At 37.3% G+C, this 17,730-nt stretch overlaps 3 protein-coding genes across 4 annotated transcripts in view; all 3 read left to right on the top strand.

The window, feature by feature from the left end:
- LOC107680116 (protein regulator of cytokinesis 1-like) overlaps nt 1-6,799 on the top strand; it is a 7,907-nt gene extending 1,108 nt beyond the window's left edge. Inside the window, exons 2-15 of the mRNA XM_016475889.1 lie at nt 317-449; nt 528-650; nt 770-1,003; nt 2,031-2,201; nt 2,721-2,876; nt 2,969-3,116; nt 4,341-4,477; nt 5,191-5,286; nt 5,373-5,519; nt 5,613-5,723; nt 6,260-6,352; nt 6,433-6,591; nt 6,678-6,706; nt 6,793-6,799. Coding sequence (XP_016331375.1) covers nt 317-449; nt 528-650; nt 770-1,003; nt 2,031-2,201; nt 2,721-2,876; nt 2,969-3,116; nt 4,341-4,477; nt 5,191-5,286; nt 5,373-5,519; nt 5,613-5,723; nt 6,260-6,352; nt 6,433-6,591; nt 6,678-6,706; nt 6,793-6,799 — 1,744 coding nt within the window. The remainder of the gene's footprint in view (nt 1-316; nt 450-527; nt 651-769; nt 1,004-2,030; nt 2,202-2,720; nt 2,877-2,968; nt 3,117-4,340; nt 4,478-5,190; nt 5,287-5,372; nt 5,520-5,612; nt 5,724-6,259; nt 6,353-6,432; nt 6,592-6,677; nt 6,707-6,792) is intronic.
- A 19-nt stretch (nt 6,800-6,818) lies between these two features.
- Nucleotides 6,819-8,083, top strand: LOC107680126 (protein regulator of cytokinesis 1-like). Of its 2 annotated transcripts, none has more exons than XM_016475897.1 (4): nt 6,819-6,931; nt 7,468-7,560; nt 7,641-7,799; nt 7,886-8,083. In XM_016475897.1, exons 1-4 carry the CDS (start codon nt 6,824-6,826, stop codon nt 8,066-8,068), a joined length of 543 nt encoding a protein of 180 aa, XP_016331383.1. In that variant the 5' UTR covers nt 6,819-6,823; the 3' UTR covers nt 8,069-8,083. The 2 variants fall into 2 exon arrangements, with proteins under 2 accessions (XP_016331383.1, XP_016331384.1); XM_016475898.1 differs by having other exon boundaries at nt 7,889-8,083.
- A 4,106-nt stretch (nt 8,084-12,189) lies between these two features.
- Nucleotides 12,190-16,132, top strand: LOC107680125 (synaptotagmin-12-like). Its single transcript, XM_016475896.1, has 7 exons — nt 12,190-12,240; nt 12,332-12,525; nt 13,176-13,556; nt 14,586-14,801; nt 14,999-15,119; nt 15,311-15,444; nt 15,603-16,132. The coding sequence occupies exons 1-7, from the start codon at nt 12,198-12,200 to the stop codon at nt 15,774-15,776; spliced, it is 1,263 nt and encodes a 420-aa protein (XP_016331382.1). The 5' UTR covers nt 12,190-12,197; the 3' UTR covers nt 15,777-16,132.
- Nucleotides 16,133-17,730: the final 1,598 nt, after the last annotated feature.

Below are 17,730 nucleotides of genomic sequence, written 5' to 3' on the forward strand. Positions count from 1 at the left end.
AGAGCTGATCTGTGCTGGTCGCTGAGGGAATACATCAACTTTCACCGTGGACGAAGCGGAATCCAGCCCGGGGGTCGTCACATGTGGTTGCCACTCATTCGTTGGATCCGCCGGGCGCGCCGTTCTGGACCCTGCCGCCTCAGCTCACTCTAGCCTGGCCTCAGCGCACGCTAAGCCGCTGTGTGTTTCGTTGTGAAAGCGAAACTACTTTGTTTGGTCTTCCAAAAGAGAACACGACTACAAATCAGTGGTTAAGTTAATGTTCTTTTTAGCAGCATCATATGACCCCTTTAAATATGAACGTGTGTAATTTCAGTGAGATCCACGCTGCAGAGTCTGTATCATGTCTGAACAAGGCTCTCAATGAGCTGAAGGACATCTGGGAGGAGATAGGGATCCCGGAAGACCAGAGGCTGCAGCGCACCGACGCCGTTCACATGCACATCAAGGTCAGTTCAGGTCATCTGCGTTTCTCATTGACTGGAGAATGGAGACACCGGTTCAAGGTGAAATCTTTGCGATTGCAGAAACTGCTGGACATGATGATCGCAGAGGAGGAGTGCTTGAAGAAACGCTTGCTGAGTAGTATCGAAACATGCAGAAAAGAGGTGGCCAGCCTGTGTAATGAACTTCAGGTGCAGGAGTATCAGGTGAGTCACTCTGATCCAAGTCATTTTTGGATAACGGCATAGTAACAGCCTGTGCACTCTAACTTCTGGATGTTTTGTAAAGCCGGCCAATCAGATTGGAGATTTTGTGTGCTTGGCAGGAGGAAGACGGTCTTACGATGCTGCAGTTGGAGAAGGATCTCCGTACACAGGTCAAAATGATGCTAAAAGAGAAAAGTGCTCGTCAGAGCGAGCTGAAATCTCTGATTCAGCATGATCAAGATCTGTGTGACATCCTGTGTGATGACCTCTTCCCCATCCATGCCGAACGAGTGCCGTCACAACAGCAGCTGCAGAACTACAGACAACACATCAACACCCGCAACCAGGAGAAGGTAAAACACACTTGCAGAGCTGTCTGTTTTTTTTTGTCTTTTGTTTTTTAGTATGTGAAATAGTATTGACATACTAAGTTGACTATATTGGAAATGTATGCGGTTTTTACATTTTCCAGTAATTCAATAATCAAGTCATATTAAAGTCACAGTTTATATATACATTACCGGTCAAAAGTTTGGAATAATTAATACAGTTTTCTGTTGTAATTATCATGTCATTACTCCAGTCTTCAGTGTCACATGATCCTTCAGAAATCATTCTAATATGCTGATTTGCTGCTCAAGAATTTTTCTTATTCCCAATGTTGAAAACAGTTGTGCTGCCTAATTTCTTTTTCTTTTTTTTTAAACCGTGATAGACCACAATTCAAATGTTTTGGAAAAGTTTGGAATAATTAATACAGTTTTCTGTTGTAAGTATCATGTCATTACTCCAGTCTTCAGTGTCACATGATCCCTCAGAAATCATTCTAATATGCTGATTTGCTGCTCAAGAATTTTTCTTATTCCCAATGTTGAAAACAGTTGTGCTGCCTAATTTCTTTTTCTTTTTTTTTAAACCGTGATAGACCACAATTCAAATGTTTTGGTAAATTAAGATTTAAAAATTGAGCTTTCTATTCATCAAAGACTTATGAAAAGAATTACTTAACAGTAAAAACTGTTAAGCTGAGCACCAATAATTGAGCTACAAATCAGCATATTAGAGTGATTTCTGAAGGATCATGTGACACTGAAGACTGGAGTAATCACAGAAATTAATTACATTTTAAAATAGAAAACTGTTATTTTAAATTGTAACAATATTTCACAGTATTACTGTTTTATTGTATTTTTGATCAAATAAATGCAGTATTGCTGAGCATGAGACTTTTTTCAAAAGCATTAATAAATCTTAATTGTTCCAGAGTTTTGACAACTGGTATATCCTGCATTCTTAAATGAATAGTGTGGTAGTTTGCTTCTCTGCATATGAAAGTATATCCAGATTGGTTACAGGAAGTGTGCTTGTGTGTGTTCACAGGAGCGTCGTCATGCCGAGTTTGTGGAAATGAAGCGTCAGATCACAGTGTTGATGGAGGATTTGGAACAGCATCCTGACACCTCCTTTGAGAAAGACGCTGTGTGTGAAGATGAAGACGCTTTCTGCCTTTCTGTGGAAAACCTCAGCTCACTGAAAGTGTTACTGCACCAGGTACACACACTTCACACAGTTCTTTTTAGCTGTTGGTTGTAACCCAAATGCTGTCAACTAAAATGAGAAGCAAAGCTGGAGGATCTTGGACACCTTAAACCATTAAATTGAAATGAGCCCTTTCACAGTATGATTTATTTACTTACATATTTATTAAGCAAGCATGCATTAAATTGATTAAAAGTAACAGCCATTTATAATGTTCCAAAAAAACTCTAATTAAAATAAATGCTGTTTTTTCGAACTCTGTTCAATCCTGAAATAATGTATCATGATTTCCAAAAATAATAAGCAGCGCAGTTGTTTTAAAAAGAAGAAAAAATGAAGAAGAAGAAGAAATGTTTCTTCAGCACCAAATCAGTATATTAGAATGATTTCTGAAGGATCATGTGACACTGAAGACTGAAAATTCAGCTTTGCGTCATGGTATCATTATACCAACAATAATTTTTGATGTCAGTGTTTTGTTTTTCCGCAGGTGAAATGTCACTAGCTAATGGTGTGTGTGTTGTATTTCAGCTGGACAGCCGTAAAGCTGAAAGTGAAGCACTGTGTGTGTCCATCCGTGGTCGTATTGCGGAGCTGTGGGAGATGTTGCAGATTCCTGAGGAAGAAAGAGAGAGAGAGAGTCTCATGCAGAACACCCACACTAGCACAAAGAGCAGATTGAATGCAGTAAGTACACTCACCTGCCACTAAAGTAGGTCATGTTGTTTCTGCTGGAATTATAAACCATTCCTCATGCTGTCTTTCTCACTGTGTCACAGCTGCAGGCAGCGCTTCAGCGATTGGAGGAGCTGAAAAAGAAAAGCATTGAGCGTGTTATTCACACAATCCGATCGGAGATTGTCAAGTTTTGGGAGAAATGTTATTACAGCCCGGAGCAGAGACAAGCCTTCACTCCCTACCACAGTGGTATGCTAACGGCTAGTTTCTTGGCTAAATCCCAATTCGCATACTTCAGAGTACAAAAAGTACCAACTGTGCTGGTGGTGGGAAAGTACAGAAAACTTGACTTTAGAATGTAGTTATTGAAGGTGTTATTAAAGGAATAGTTCACCAAAAAAGGGATATTTGCTGAAAATGTACTCGCCCTCAGGCTATCCAAGATGTAGATGAGTTTGTTGCTTCATCAGAATAGTTTTGGAGAAATGTGTGAAATTTGGAGAAACCAATGGATCCTCTGCAGTGAATGGGTGCCGTCGGAGTCCAAACAGCTGATAAAACATCACAAGTAATCCACACCACTCCAGTCCATCAGTGAACATCTTGTGACGTGAAAAGCTGCATGTTTGTAGGAGACAAATTCATCATTAAGGCATTTTAACTTGAAACTGTCGCTTCTGGACAAAAAATATGAGTCCATAATGCATAATACCCTTCCTCCAGTGAAAAAGTCCATCCCCTGTTGTCTTCTCACATCAAAATCTGACATGTTTTTTTAGAGCTATTTTGGACACGTTTTACTTGTGTACTTGGCATGATCTGTGCATATTTGTCTTCTGATTGAGACAAGACAACTTTTTCACTGGAGGAAGCAATATTATAAATGGAGGACTTGTATTTTAGCCAGAAACAACAGTTTAAAGTTAAAGAATGTCTTGATGGATTTGTTTGTTACAAACACAGCTTTTCACTTCACAAGATGTTCATTGATGGACTGGAGTGGTGTGGATTATTGTGATGTTTATCAGTTGTTTGGGCTCATTCTGAGGGCACCCATTCACTGCAGAGGATCCATTGGTGAGCAAGTGATGGAATGCTACATTTCTCCAAACCTGATGAACCTTGGATGGCCTGAAGGTGAATATCTTTTAAGCAATTTTTCATAATTGGGTAAACTATTCCTTTAAAATTTAATGTTGATACTGCATTGTATTCATGCATACAGTTCTGTAGCAAAAGGGTTTGTGGATAATATCAGCCCAAAAAACATGGATGCATGCTTCAAAAATCCAGAAATAGTATGCAGTTTGTGCATCTAGACAATGAGACCTAATCTTAATCTAGCATATTGATTAAATTAGTAGAGGTTTTATGCAACTTGGAATTGAGCGATAGTGTTTAAAATGCGTTAGGTACACAGATTTGTACAGTACAGTAGATTTGTTGACGTTTGATTTTATTTTGTGCTGTTAGATGATCTGGATGAGGAGGTGTTGCGTGAACATGAGCTGGAGTTGGAACGACTGAAGCAGGATTATGCCGAGCACAGCGAGCTGTATGACGCCATTTCCACCTGGAGCAGCAACTGGACTCTTTATCAGGAACTGGAGGTGTTAAATCATAGGAGATCAGCTGAAAAGATTCAAAACAAACATATTACAGTTTTGTTTTTTTACTTGCTTAGACTCTAAAAGTGGTACTTGAGGCCCACTCAGTGAAACCATCCACTCATACACCTAATCTTTAGTCCAGGTTTGCAAAACTACAAGCACATTACTTGCTTTAAACTCAGATTGCTATTGTCAAACAAACTTTTAGCAAACCTCTAAACACAGTTCTTTACATTACACACATCATTCAAAACTAACAGCTCTTTTGTTTCATTTGGGAAACACTGCCATTTAAATGCCACACTCATTTACTGATGACCTACACCCAGAGATCATGTGTTGAAAACACTTAGACATCATTTGTTATGCATGACAAACTCCTGTGCACTCCACTGCACTCTGAACAAGAAAAAGACACACGAGAGTAGTGTTTTACATTCTTCACATCTGTGTAGTCATGTGGCTATCTGTATGAGTCTAATTATTTTATGTTTGTGTGTAGAGTTACTATGCAAAAATATCATTTTTAGAAAAGTTAAAATAGTTTTGACTTTTGAATGAAGTGTTTGCTTTTGGAAGAGATGTGTGATGTTTTGTGTGTAGAGTTTTGAGAAATGGAGCCATGGTTTCAAAACCTGTGTTTAAGCATTTTTTAAAAACTGTAAAGATGTTTGTGAAAATCAGTCTAATTATGGTTGGTCTTCTTTCTCCAGAAAAAAGCCACAGACCCCTCTCGCTTTAACAACAGAGGGGGAAACCTGCTGAAGGAGGAGAAACAGAGAGTCGACCTGCAGAAGAGTTTGCCGAAGGTTTGAGCCACTCTTTAAGCAAACTCTGAAGTTTGATTGACTGGAATGGCTTGTATGCTCATGTTTGTTTTGTCTTGATTGGCCAGCTGGAGAAGAGTCTGAAGGCTCAGATTGACCAATGGGAAGCGACGCACTGTAAAGAGTTTCATGGGAACGGGCAGCCGTTCCTGCAGTATGTGGAAGACCAGTGGAATCGACACCATATGGAGAAAGAGAGAGAAAAACAGGAACGGGTATGAACACTTTTTTTTTTTCTTGAAATTACTACTTCGGACTTAAATTTTATTTCGAATATTAGTTTCTGACATGAGGTTTGTACTGTGCAGCAAATGAAGAAAATTAAGCAGACGGAGGAAGATCTGCTGTACGGCACCATCATCAGAACCCCAACCAAGAGAAGACTCGCTGGAACCCCGACACCTGGAAAAGCACGCAAGGTACTCACTGCATATGTGTACTAACTGTCGACCAATATGATTTTACCAATGCCCTGATGCCAGTATCAATTGCAGGGATGCTAATACCAATAAAATAAATATGTAATCTATTGCAGTGTCATTTTATAATCATAGCAGATGTACACTACACTAAGGCCTGGTTTCACAGACAGGGTTTAGGTTAAGCCAGGATTAGGCCATAGTTCAATTAGGACATCTAAATATCTTTTATAAACATGCCTTAGAAAATAGCATTACTCGTGTGCATCTTGAGACAAAACAATGGCACGGACGTATTTTAAGATCAGTCAGTGCAAGTTTCTCTCAGTTAAAACAGCCCAGACATACATTTTAGGGCTTAAGTCTTGTCTGTTAAACCGGGAGTAAATGTACCCGAAATTGCTGTTTTGCATTTATACTTTTCTAAAAGAAAAAAAAGAAAAAAAAATTTATATACAGTTAATGTTATTATTACATAAACATATATTAAACAAAATTATATACATTCAAAAATGTATTTTTATTTATTTTTTTAGCTGACATCACGCATGTGTAGCTCCACCCCAAACACGACTCTCCGTTCCATATGCTCCTCCCCTTCTTTGAGACCGCCCCTTTCCTCCAGCAAGGTGAGTTATGCTGTTTAAACCTGTTATTATATATTAATTTATATTCTAATCATTAAAACTGTAAACGGCCTCTCTGCTAGTTGTGTGCACGGACACCTGCCCGTGGCCGAACCCCTCGTGGTCTGGAGAGGAACAAGGAGAATATCTCCCATCTGAGCGGAGCTTTGCACACGATGGCCGCCAGCCCTCAAATAAATTACTCCATTACATCCGTGGCCTCCTCCTACTCCGAGTTTGCGGTACGTTCATTGTCCTGCAGTCTAGACGCACAGGCAGCAGATGTAATCAAGTGACCCCCGTGTGCTTATTCTGCCTTCTGTTATAGAAGGACTCTGAATCCACTACAGCGTCCAGGTCTGTATATCGAAAACCATTCACTGAACACTTTTTTTTTTTCTTGAAATTACTACTTCGGACTTAAATTTTATTTCGAATATTAGTTTCTGACATGAGGTTTGTACTGTGCAGCAAATGAAGAAAATTAAGCAGACGGAGGAAGATCTGCTGTACGGCACCATCATCAGAACCCCAACCAAGAGAAGACTCGCTGGAACCCCGACACCTGGAAAAGCACGCAAGGTACTCACTGCATATGTGTACTAACTGTCGACCAATATGATTTTACCAATGCCCTGATGCCAGTATCAATTGCAGGGATGCTAATACCAATAAAATAAATATGTAATCTATTGCAGTGTCATTTTATAATCATAGCAGATGTACACTACACTAAGGCCTGGTTTCACAGACAGGGTTTAGGTTAAGCCAGGATTAGGCCATAGTTCAATTAGGACATCTAAATATCTTTTATAAACATGCCTTAGAAAATAGCATTACTCGTGTGCATCTTGAGACAAAACAATGGCACGGACGTATTTTAAGATCAGTCAGTGCAAGTTTCTCTCAGTTAAAACAGCCCAGACATACATTTTAGGGCTTAAGTCTTGTCTGTTAAACCGGGAGTAAATGTACCCGAAATTGCTGTTTTGCATTTATACTTTTCTAAAAGAAAAAAAAGAAAAAAAAATTTATATACAGTTAATGTTATTATTACATAAACATATATTAAACAAAATTATATACATTCAAAAATGTATTTTTATTTATTTTTTTAGCTGACATCACGCATGTGTAGCTCCACCCCAAACACGACTCTCCGTTCCATATGCTCCTCCCCTTCTTTGAGACCGCCCCTTTCCTCCAGCAAGGTGAGTTATGCTGTTTAAACCTGTTATTATATATTAATTTATATTCTAATCATTAAAACTGTAAACGGCCTCTCTGCTAGTTGTGTGCACGGACACCTGCCCGTGGCCGAACCCCTCGTGGTCTGGAGAGGAACAAGGAGAATATCTCCCATCTGAGCGGAGCTTTGCACACGATGGCCGCCAGCCCTCAAATAAATTACTCCATTACATCCGTGGCCTCCTCCTACTCCGAGTTTGCGGTACGTTCATTGTCCTGCAGTCTAGACGCACAGGCAGCAGATGTAATCAAGTGACCCCCGTGTGCTTATTCTGCCTTCTGTTATAGAAGGACTCTGAATCCACTGCAGCGTCCAGGTCTGTATATCTAAAAATGTTCACTGTCCATCACACTAACACACACTCTTCTCGTCTAACCCGACTAACGGAGGAGGGTCTGTGTTTGTGTGTGCGTGCGCTTTCAGCTTCTAACAGTGAAATGAGCACTTGGAGACAGAAACACAACAACTAAAATACAATCTGCTGTTTTTAAAGACCCTATGAAATCATAATTGGAGGTGTGTGACATTAAAAAGTGGTGAAATGGCAAACTGACGGTTGTCAGATTATTTCAATGGGGCTTTAATGATATGAAATTAGTTTTTCTGTCAGTATTGGTCTCCTGGATCCACAGATTAGCTGGGCAGAATGGTGAATTATTTATCTGCTGTAAACAAGCTATCACTGATGTTCCTTCAACTATTTAAGCTTAGAGAAAAGATGAACCTTGCAGAGGGGTTTAGTTCACGCGAAAATGAAAACTGTCCCTCAAGGTGTTCCAAACTGAACACCTGCTGGTAGCCATTGACTTCCAAAGTATTTTTTTCCCCATACTATTTAAGTCAGTGGCTACCAGCAACATTCTTCAAGATATCTTATGTGTTCAACAGAAGAAAGAAATTCATATAGGTTTGGAATAGGGCTGTGCAATATATCGAAATTATCGAAATATCGCAAATGTACATATCGCAATATGCATATCGCTACGGCTTGCAATATTTGGGGCCAAGAACAAAAGACAAAGAGAAAATCACTCACTGCTCTTAGCTAAATAACTTTTGTAGCTTAAGTAAGAATCAGTGCATATTGAATTCATAGAGTAAATGTTAAAATGACATTTTTATGTAATGAGCACACGCAAGCGCTCATGATCTCGTGTTTATGAGCGCTCCTATTTCACGTGCATATTCTGCAAGTGTCGCGAGTCTATCCTGTATTATGACTATCTGCACATTATCTCATACAGTAATTTATTAGTATTTGATGTATTTCAGACACATGCGCTGCAGAATTATTGTCATGCGTTTTCTGCTTGTTGGTTTTGGTTCGATATGGAAGTGCTGATGCAGTGCGCGTGCCCGCGGCTCGGGTGGTTGTCATGGTGATCGTGATGGACCCTCCTCTGATGATGGAGGGGGGGCATTAATTTAACACCCAGGGGTCACATAAAACACTGCGGCCCCCCGTACAACAGCCGAGGAATTGTGTTAGTTTTATGTGTATTTTGGGAGTTTGTGTGCACTTTTTTTGTTGCGAGTCGGTTTTGTGTGTGTGATGGGTTGTGTGTGTTGTTTTGGTTGGGTTGTGACACAAAAACCCTCCCGTGTGTGTGTGTGTGTGTGTGTGTGTGTGTGTGTGTGTGTGTGTTGTGTGTTTGCGCGGCGGTTGGTCTTTCTCCAGAGAGGTTTCTTGCTCCTGCAGGCAGCATCTCTCGTCGCTTGTGTTTCAGTGGAAATGTTATTACGAGTCATTCTGGAGATTAAACGCACGCTTGATTTATTAGCGTTCGCTCGCTTCAGTCCTGCGTGAGAGTAGCTGACAGTGCAGACTTGAGCCCCTCCGTCCGCTTCTGATCACGGCCACTATTTTCTCCGCTCTGAATGCAGCGCTGTCCGCTGGAAAACGATAATATCTGAATGATTATAGCGCCCCAGGACCGTTTAAAGCGTCTTGATCAGCTGCTCTGTCATGGGGATTCCAGCGCTTGTTGGTGGAGTGGCTTTTAGAAGAACATCTATTTGTTTTCGAGGTTTTTAGAATCAGATTCTTTTTCCAGTGTATTAACTTTGAGTTTAGGGTTTCATAGAAGATACAGATCTTTAAAGGGATATTTCACCGAAAATAAAATTGCCATTATTTTCTGTGAATTTCTTTTCTTCCATAGTACACAAAATGAGACTTTATGTAAAATGTCCTCTTTTTTCCATAAAAAAAGTGAATGGTTTAAACTGAAACTAAATGCTTATTTTAAATTGGTCTTTGGTTGTCACTAGTAATTATTATTTACCTATTAATTCTGTTTATTATATACTTATTCAAAAATTAATTTTCTTTAATTAGGCTAAAAATCAGGCTATATACACACACACACACATATATATTATTAAATTATATTAAATAATAAATAGGATTAAATAAAAATATAAATAGTATATAAATATAGTATAAATAATATAAATAATATTTAGTCATATTTAATAATAGTATTAAATAATAATATATAAATAAATTGGTGTTTTTTAAATAATTGAAGGCTGAAAAATGAATGACAATGAAGACCGAAAATTAAAATAAAAAATATTAATAAATACTATAATAGTATATAAACATTAAAATAACTGCATGAGGGTGAGTAAATAATGACAGAACTTTACATTTTTGACTGAACTACCCCTTTAAAACGTGTTTTTAAGTAAAACAAAAAATTCAAACACACACACATATATATATATATCTTGGCAACTAATTGAAATAAGATTAAGTTGAAGGATGAAAATAGGCTAAATAAAAAAATAAAACAAAAATAACACTTAAAAATGGCACTTAACAAAATAATTAAATCTTAAACTAAAATTAAAATGAAAACTACAAATATAAAAAAATAAATAAAGCTAATCAATAAAACGAATAATATTAAAATAAAGAATACTAAAATAACTGCACAAGGGTGAGTAAACAATGACAGAACTTTCATTTCTGGCTGAACTATCCCTTTAAAACTAGACCTTTATGTCTGTTGGATAAAGACTTTAACTTCTGCACAACCACTTCAATCTTATTTCACTAATGAGAATCCATCATTGCTTTTCTACATGACCTTAAAGGAAACAAACCAAAACCAACTGACGAAAGCAGGCTTGGGATTTCTGCTCCGTGATTCATTGTTTATCAAGATGACGGTTTACAGCTCACAAGTCATTGTGCCATTTGGGAAATTATTTTGGGATATTGGCTTCAGCGTCCAGACGGTATCACTGATCCAAGAGTGTGTGTGTGTCCATCTGTGCTCCTGTAGTCATTACAGACTGAGCATGGGCCGCTACACAGAGCTGCTGCTGATATTCCTGACAGCGCCTTCAACACATATTCATTTCACAGCAGACATGTGAAACCCATAATGCCCTGAACCAGCGCTCGTAACCCTGCGGGTGCAACTGTGAGTGCATCTCAGAAGCTTTAATTGGCCCGTTGTCATAATCTTCTACAGAAGTCTTCTCTCTGCTCCCGCTGCTTCCTTCATCTGATTACCCACAAGTCTCAGCGTGACTCACAGCATACACGCCTCTCACTTTCTCTCTCTCTTTAGACCTAACTACACTTTTTTCCTGTCTCAAGTGTCTTTCTCAGGTTTGAAAAATCGTATTGTTTATGACTTATAACAGTTTACCATGGTCACCATAGATTCTGGCAAAAATACCAACTGCAGTTCACTTCCTGTAATAAAAATGTGGTGACTTGTAATCAGTCACCACTGTCATCAAAAAAGAAACGAAAAAGAGAGAAAGATTATGAATGAGCTTATTATGCCAAAGTACCAATGTAATACTGTAACAATAATCAAACAAATTACTATCAATTTATAAATGAATATATATATATATATAATACCCAAGCTGGAGTCTGCAGACGGTCCACTAAAAATTTGAGAATTTTTTTTTGCAAAATGTATTTTAATAGTGAAAAATACAATTGTTATAATAAATGTCTAGATAGAGTTTAATAGAATAGGGTAGTATATAGTAGCAATATATATTATATACACTAATTTATATTAATGTTATTCTTAAATGTTAAATTAAATAATATTAAATATATAAATTAATAATATTAAATAAATATGATATAAAATAATTTACAACATCATACACCATGGCAGCACAACATTTTTACCATGTATTTATTTTTACCATGGTAATACCATAGTACTTTGCATATTTTCTGTGGTAATACTACATGTGCCATGAAAGTACCATGTTTTCTGGCCTTTTTTGCATGTTCTATGACGCTACCATGTTTTTACTGTGGTATTTTACGATATGTGCAACGGTAATACCATGGTATTCTTTTAAAAACCTTGGAGTATAGCGTACCATGAATATGTTTATAATTCAGAAGTACCATAGTATCACAGTCTTATCATCAAAGTCCATCACTTTACCATGGTACAACCACGGTATGTTATTTATAAGGGGCTGTTTGAAGTAGGTCATATACATTTATTGTGGTTTGTATTAACAGTAACTGTTGTAACAATGGTTAGTGTGGTAAATCTTTGAGGAAGTGTTTAAGAGTGTGTTGTGCTGTGTGTTTCAGGTGGCATTATGTCTTTGCAGGGTCAGGATATTTCTGAATATCATCTGAGCGGTGAGCAGTCATCCTTCATACACCTCTTGATTTCATATGCATCCCTCTAAGAGAGTTTCTGATTGTGTGTTTGTGTGTGTGTTTGTGTCAGTGGTGTTAAACCCACCTGGCTGGGAGGTGTGTTTGTTTGTGTTAGGGTTCCTGGTTCTGTTTGCTGTGGTTATAGTGAATCTGTGGAAATTATGTAAATCTGGCTCCTTCCCGACTCCATCTCCGTACCCAAACTTCCACTACCGGTACCTGCAGGAGAAATATGGCTCCTCCCACTCTGAGATCAGACAGAAGGTAATCAAACCACATTTCTGTAAGTAAGTTAAGCAGTGGTTTTCAAACTGGCATCTATAAGGGGTCCACAGAAAATTTGAGAAGCAGTAAAACATACAAATAAATGTATTTTTAATTTTAAATTATCATATTATAATAAAACATCTAGATAGAGTTTTGTGGGATATATATATATATATGTGTGTGTGTATATATATTTAAATCTTAAATAGGAATTATATTAACTTTAAACATATATAATAATGTATAATATATAGTAATATATAGACATTATAATATGAATTTATTATTATTAAAACCAGATATGTTAATTAAACCACTTTTTGTAATTAAGTTTAGCTGGGGTTTTCAAACTGGTGCAAGTTTTGGCTCATAAAATTAGAGGAAAAATATTTATTTTAACAGTTAGTTAAAATAAAACTATATATATGCATACACACATACATTATTTTAATATAATGACAAATAAATAAAATATAATCTTATCATTTAAATATTAAAAATTGTATTTATACAATATATATACAATTTACAATATATAAGTATTATAATCATTTCGAATTTTGTATAATGACAAATAAAAGATAATCTTTTAATTTTGTAAACAAATTACTGTGTTTGTCATATGACGCTTGCCGGTTTCCGTGCAGAGGGTTGCATCGTCCAACCAGCGGAGGGCTTCCTCTGCGAGCCGAAAGCCCAGCCTCCAGCTGTTGGACACTCCAGATGGTCTTCGGGATCTGGGAACACTGGAGTTGATGAGCCGAGAGCTGGATCTGAGCGGAGGCACCCTGAACCGCTCCATGTCCTCTGAATCACTGTGTTCCATCTCTTCCGTGGCTCAAACCTTCGGGCACGACTTCACGGTGGGACAGCTGGAGGTGACGCTGGAGCTGGACACTCGAGCTTCGCTTCTGCTCGTGTCACTGCACCAGGGTAAAGACCTGCTGGAGAAGGAAGAGGAGAGCTTCCTGGGCTGCTACATCACCGTCACGCTGGTTCCTCAGCAGATCAGCCTGGGGGCCACGCAGGTATTAAACCATAGGACTAATGTCTTATGAAAAATATAGATTTCTCTTGCCCCTTTGATATTAAGGTTTAATAGATGAATTTAATGAATTTACAGATGAAAATGATACATATTGATGTCACATCCATGAACACATTAATATTTAAAAGTCTCTATGTAGTGTTCAGCAACTATATCAGTGTTGTTTTATTTATATACAATTACAGTACAATTAGCTTTTATTTTCATATGTTCAGTTTTAATCTTAATATTGATGTCAAAACCATGAATACATTAATATATCAAAGTCTATTCAGTGTTTAGCAACAATATCAGTGTTGTTTTATTTTATTCCTATACTGTTATAGTGCTAATTAATATTTTGAATTTGCTTTTATTTTTATATTGTCCGTTTTAATCTTAATTAGTTTTAGTATTTTTATGTACGTTTGTTGTTTTGATTTTATTATTTTTGTATATTTTTATTCTTATTTAGGCTTAGTAATTTTAGTACTTCAACATTGACTTATTTTCTTTCAGTTAGCTACCAAGGCAACATTTCTAATTTTAATGTAAGGTTTTTAAATTTCAGTTTAAGTTTAAGTTTTTCATCTAATATTTATATTTTATTTTATTTCTACTTTATTTAAATTAACAAAAATTATTTTTAATGGTTTTAGTTTTAGTTAAGTTATGCTGTCTTATATGAATAGAGGTCAGCCAATCAGAACAGAGTTCATATAAATATATAATTTTTTTAATTTACTAAAATGTTCAGTTTAATTCTAAGGATCTTTAAAAGGGTGTAACATAAATTAAAATAAAATGAAATGGCCATATAAACACATCCTTTCATCTTTGATCCCTAGCTGGCGCTTGGTTCGGATCGTTTCCTCAGACCGTACGCTGCTGTGGGTGCTAATGGTTGCCGGATTTCATTTACAAGATGTTTCCATCCCTGGGGGTTCATGGCCATGGACCTGGCCTCATCGAGGTTGATTACTATCATCAGTAATAGTGAAACATCTCTGTCTGTCATTGTCTTCTGCAGGTCCAGAGAAATGCCTTCACCGTGGTGTTTGACGAGCGCTTCTCTATTCCATTGGATTCAGTGAATCTGGAGGAGAACAGTCTACGATTTTCCACCTTTGGAGTTGATTCAGATGAACGGAACATCAGTGCTGGAGTGGCAGAACTCAAACTGTCGGATCTGGACCTGACGTTCCGGCCGTTTAACGCCTGGCTCTACCTGCAGGACATCAACAAGGTACGTCACACCTGAACGCTCTATTCTGAGAAACAATGTAAAAGTCAGTAAAAAAGTGTGTTCTCTTCTACAGTGTCCTCACTATATGTAGCAATAGGAAGTCCAGTTCTTGATGAATCATTTTGTTCAGTTCACAGAAGCTGTTCAAAAAATGGATTCACTTATTTTGATGAAACTGGTTTTATGTTTCTCCTCAGGCTGTGGATGCTGTCGGCGAGATCCTGTTGTCTCTCAGTTATTTGCCGACTGCAGAACGTCTCACCGTGGTCATTGCCAAAGCCAAGAACCTGGTCTGGACTAACGGAAAGACCACAGCAGGTGTGAAGCTGAGCTAGATGCTCCTGAAACAATATTTGTATCCACTGATTATCGGTTAGAGTTAGTATTAGGGATAAAACTATTGGAATTGGAAGGTTGTTCCAGAAATAGAATCCAGGAACATCTCCTACTTTGGATAATATAATGTGCGAAAACCATATACTGAATTTTGTCTGTTTCCGTGTGAACAGATCCGTTTGTGAAGGTGTACCTGCTCCAGGACGGCAGGAAGATCAGTAAAAAGAAGACATCCGTAAAAAGAGATGATACTAATCCAATCTTCAATGAGGCTATGATCTTCTCAGTGCCAGCCATCGTCCTGCAGGTGACAACACTATCTATCTATCTATCTGTCTATCTGTCTGTCTGTCTGTCTGTCTGTCTCTATCTATCTATCTATCTGTCTATATGTCTGTCTGTCTGTCTGTCTGTCTGTCTGTCTATCTATCTTCAGTGTTTGTAAGGTTTATTGTTGTTTTTCAGGATCTCTCTCTGAGAGTGACGGTTGCTGAGACCACAGAAGACGGTCGTGGTGAAAACGTGGGTCATGTGATCGTCGGACCAGAGGCCAGTGGAATGGGAATTACTCACTGGAACCAGATGCTGGCGACTCTGCGGAAACCGGTTTCAATGTGGCACCCGCTCCGGAGGACATAAGTCCTTGAGCCCTGACCTCTGACTCCTGTCTGCATGGTGCCTACTGTCTAACTGTCCTAACAGTAAAGACATTGAATATGAAGAGAAAATCTTTGTGTCTCAGCTGCCCTTAGGATGGATAGAACTGTAATGAGAGAAAGAGAGAGGGAAATCGGCGGCTCAGGATGTCTCATCTGTAAGGGCCTTTGAAATCCAGGTTTTCTTATCCAGGTTAACTTCATTTCTACATATGATAACAGGGTGGCTGGTTGTGTGCTGCAGCCTTTGGGTGGAGTGTAAAGTGTGACAGAAATTGTAGCCACATTCTGTCGTACTAAAAATTCAAGCATAAAGAAGGAAAAACAAATTATTTTTTTGGCCATAAATTATTGTTATTGTTATTATTATTATTATTGGAAGTTTGAATAATCTTTTTTTTTTTTTTCTTATTTTTCTCTGCTTAAACACATTAAAATAAGATATATAAGGTTTAACAACAACCTTGGGACTTTCTGTCCTTTTTCTCAGGCAAGTGCAATGACACTTATTAGCCTAATAGTGGCGCCATTGAGCCACATCACTTATTTTAAGATATTTGTGTAAATTTAATCAAAGTACCACATGTATTTATTTATTTATTTTGGCTAATGTATTTTACCACTAGGGGGCGTGCAAGTACTTTATAAAATCAGTGTTGGAGAAGTTGCTAAAAACAGTAGTCTTTTAATAATTTCCTTTTATGTTTTGTATAGCAATGTGATTGCTAGTTACTCTGATCAGTAATAACATTACGCATTAATTAATCCAATCATTCATTTCTAAAATCCAAACTTAAACAGATTCATTTTATGTGGCCAATTTGTCAAGTTTAGATTGCAGTTCAGCACGTTATTGATTTATATATTTATTTAGCCAGGGCATAAATTTGAATTACTTTGGATTTATAACATGCATATTACAGTACAATGTATTTCTCATTTCACAAGAGAACCACTCTTTTCTGCCATTCAGCATGTCAAAATGAAAGAAAGAGCTTTTTGATCAATAGTATATTTGTTGTTGGACCTTAAATATAGTTGTTAAATTAGCCTTAGTACATTAAAATCATATATGTATCATATAAGTAACTTCAAAACTGTTACTGGATTACTGAAAAATAAAGAGTAATCCCTTGCTTTATTTCATCACAGGAACATGCACTTTGTAGTTTTGTACTTTGTAATGCATTACCCCAACACTGCATAAAATACACGCATTCATATCAAACTGGAATATGTATAAATGAATATATATTTCCTTTCATAGTTTTCTTCGGCACTAAAGAAAATCTAAAAATGTTTGAACTGCCACAATAATGAAATATTCTGATGACAGAATGTAAAAACGTAATACCAAAATATGTGAATCACATCCTAAACACCTAAAATGTTTTGTAGAATGAATATCAGATTTGAGCTTCTTGCAGTCATTTGATTTGATGAAGTGCTGCAAATGCTGTGATTTGTTTTTACTACTAACAATATTTTAAGCTTGTCACCATTAAACTTCATTCTGTGCCAAATTCACCCTAATAGAAGCAATATTCTCATTTGCCGTGTACATCTAATGTTGGTGAACTTTAAAAGATTTAAAGAATGATCAAACGTAGCTTTACAATGCATGCACATGTAATGTAGGACATATTGCAATCAAATAAATTGTTTAAATAAAAAATGCTTTATGTGGTTTGTTTCATATGAAGTCAATTGTTGGTTTCGTGTGTGAGATGTGAGAGAAAAGTAAATTAGGGATTTCAAATATGAAATTTAATCGTAAGCTTGGTGAACAGTTTTGGAGATTTTAATGTTTCCCATCATAAATATAACCCCCCCAATACAGTAAAACTGCACATTTTAGAGTGGCCTTTTATTGTGGCCAGCCTAAGGCACACCTGTGCAATAATCATGCTGTCTAATCAGCATCTTGATATGCCACA

The sequence above is a fragment of the Sinocyclocheilus anshuiensis genome, unplaced genomic scaffold (assembly GCF_001515605.1).
Source record: "Sinocyclocheilus anshuiensis isolate Anshui unplaced genomic scaffold, SAMN03320099.WGS_v1.1 scaffold376, whole genome shotgun sequence".
Classification (NCBI taxonomy): Eukaryota; Metazoa; Chordata; class Actinopteri; order Cypriniformes; family Cyprinidae; genus Sinocyclocheilus; species Sinocyclocheilus anshuiensis.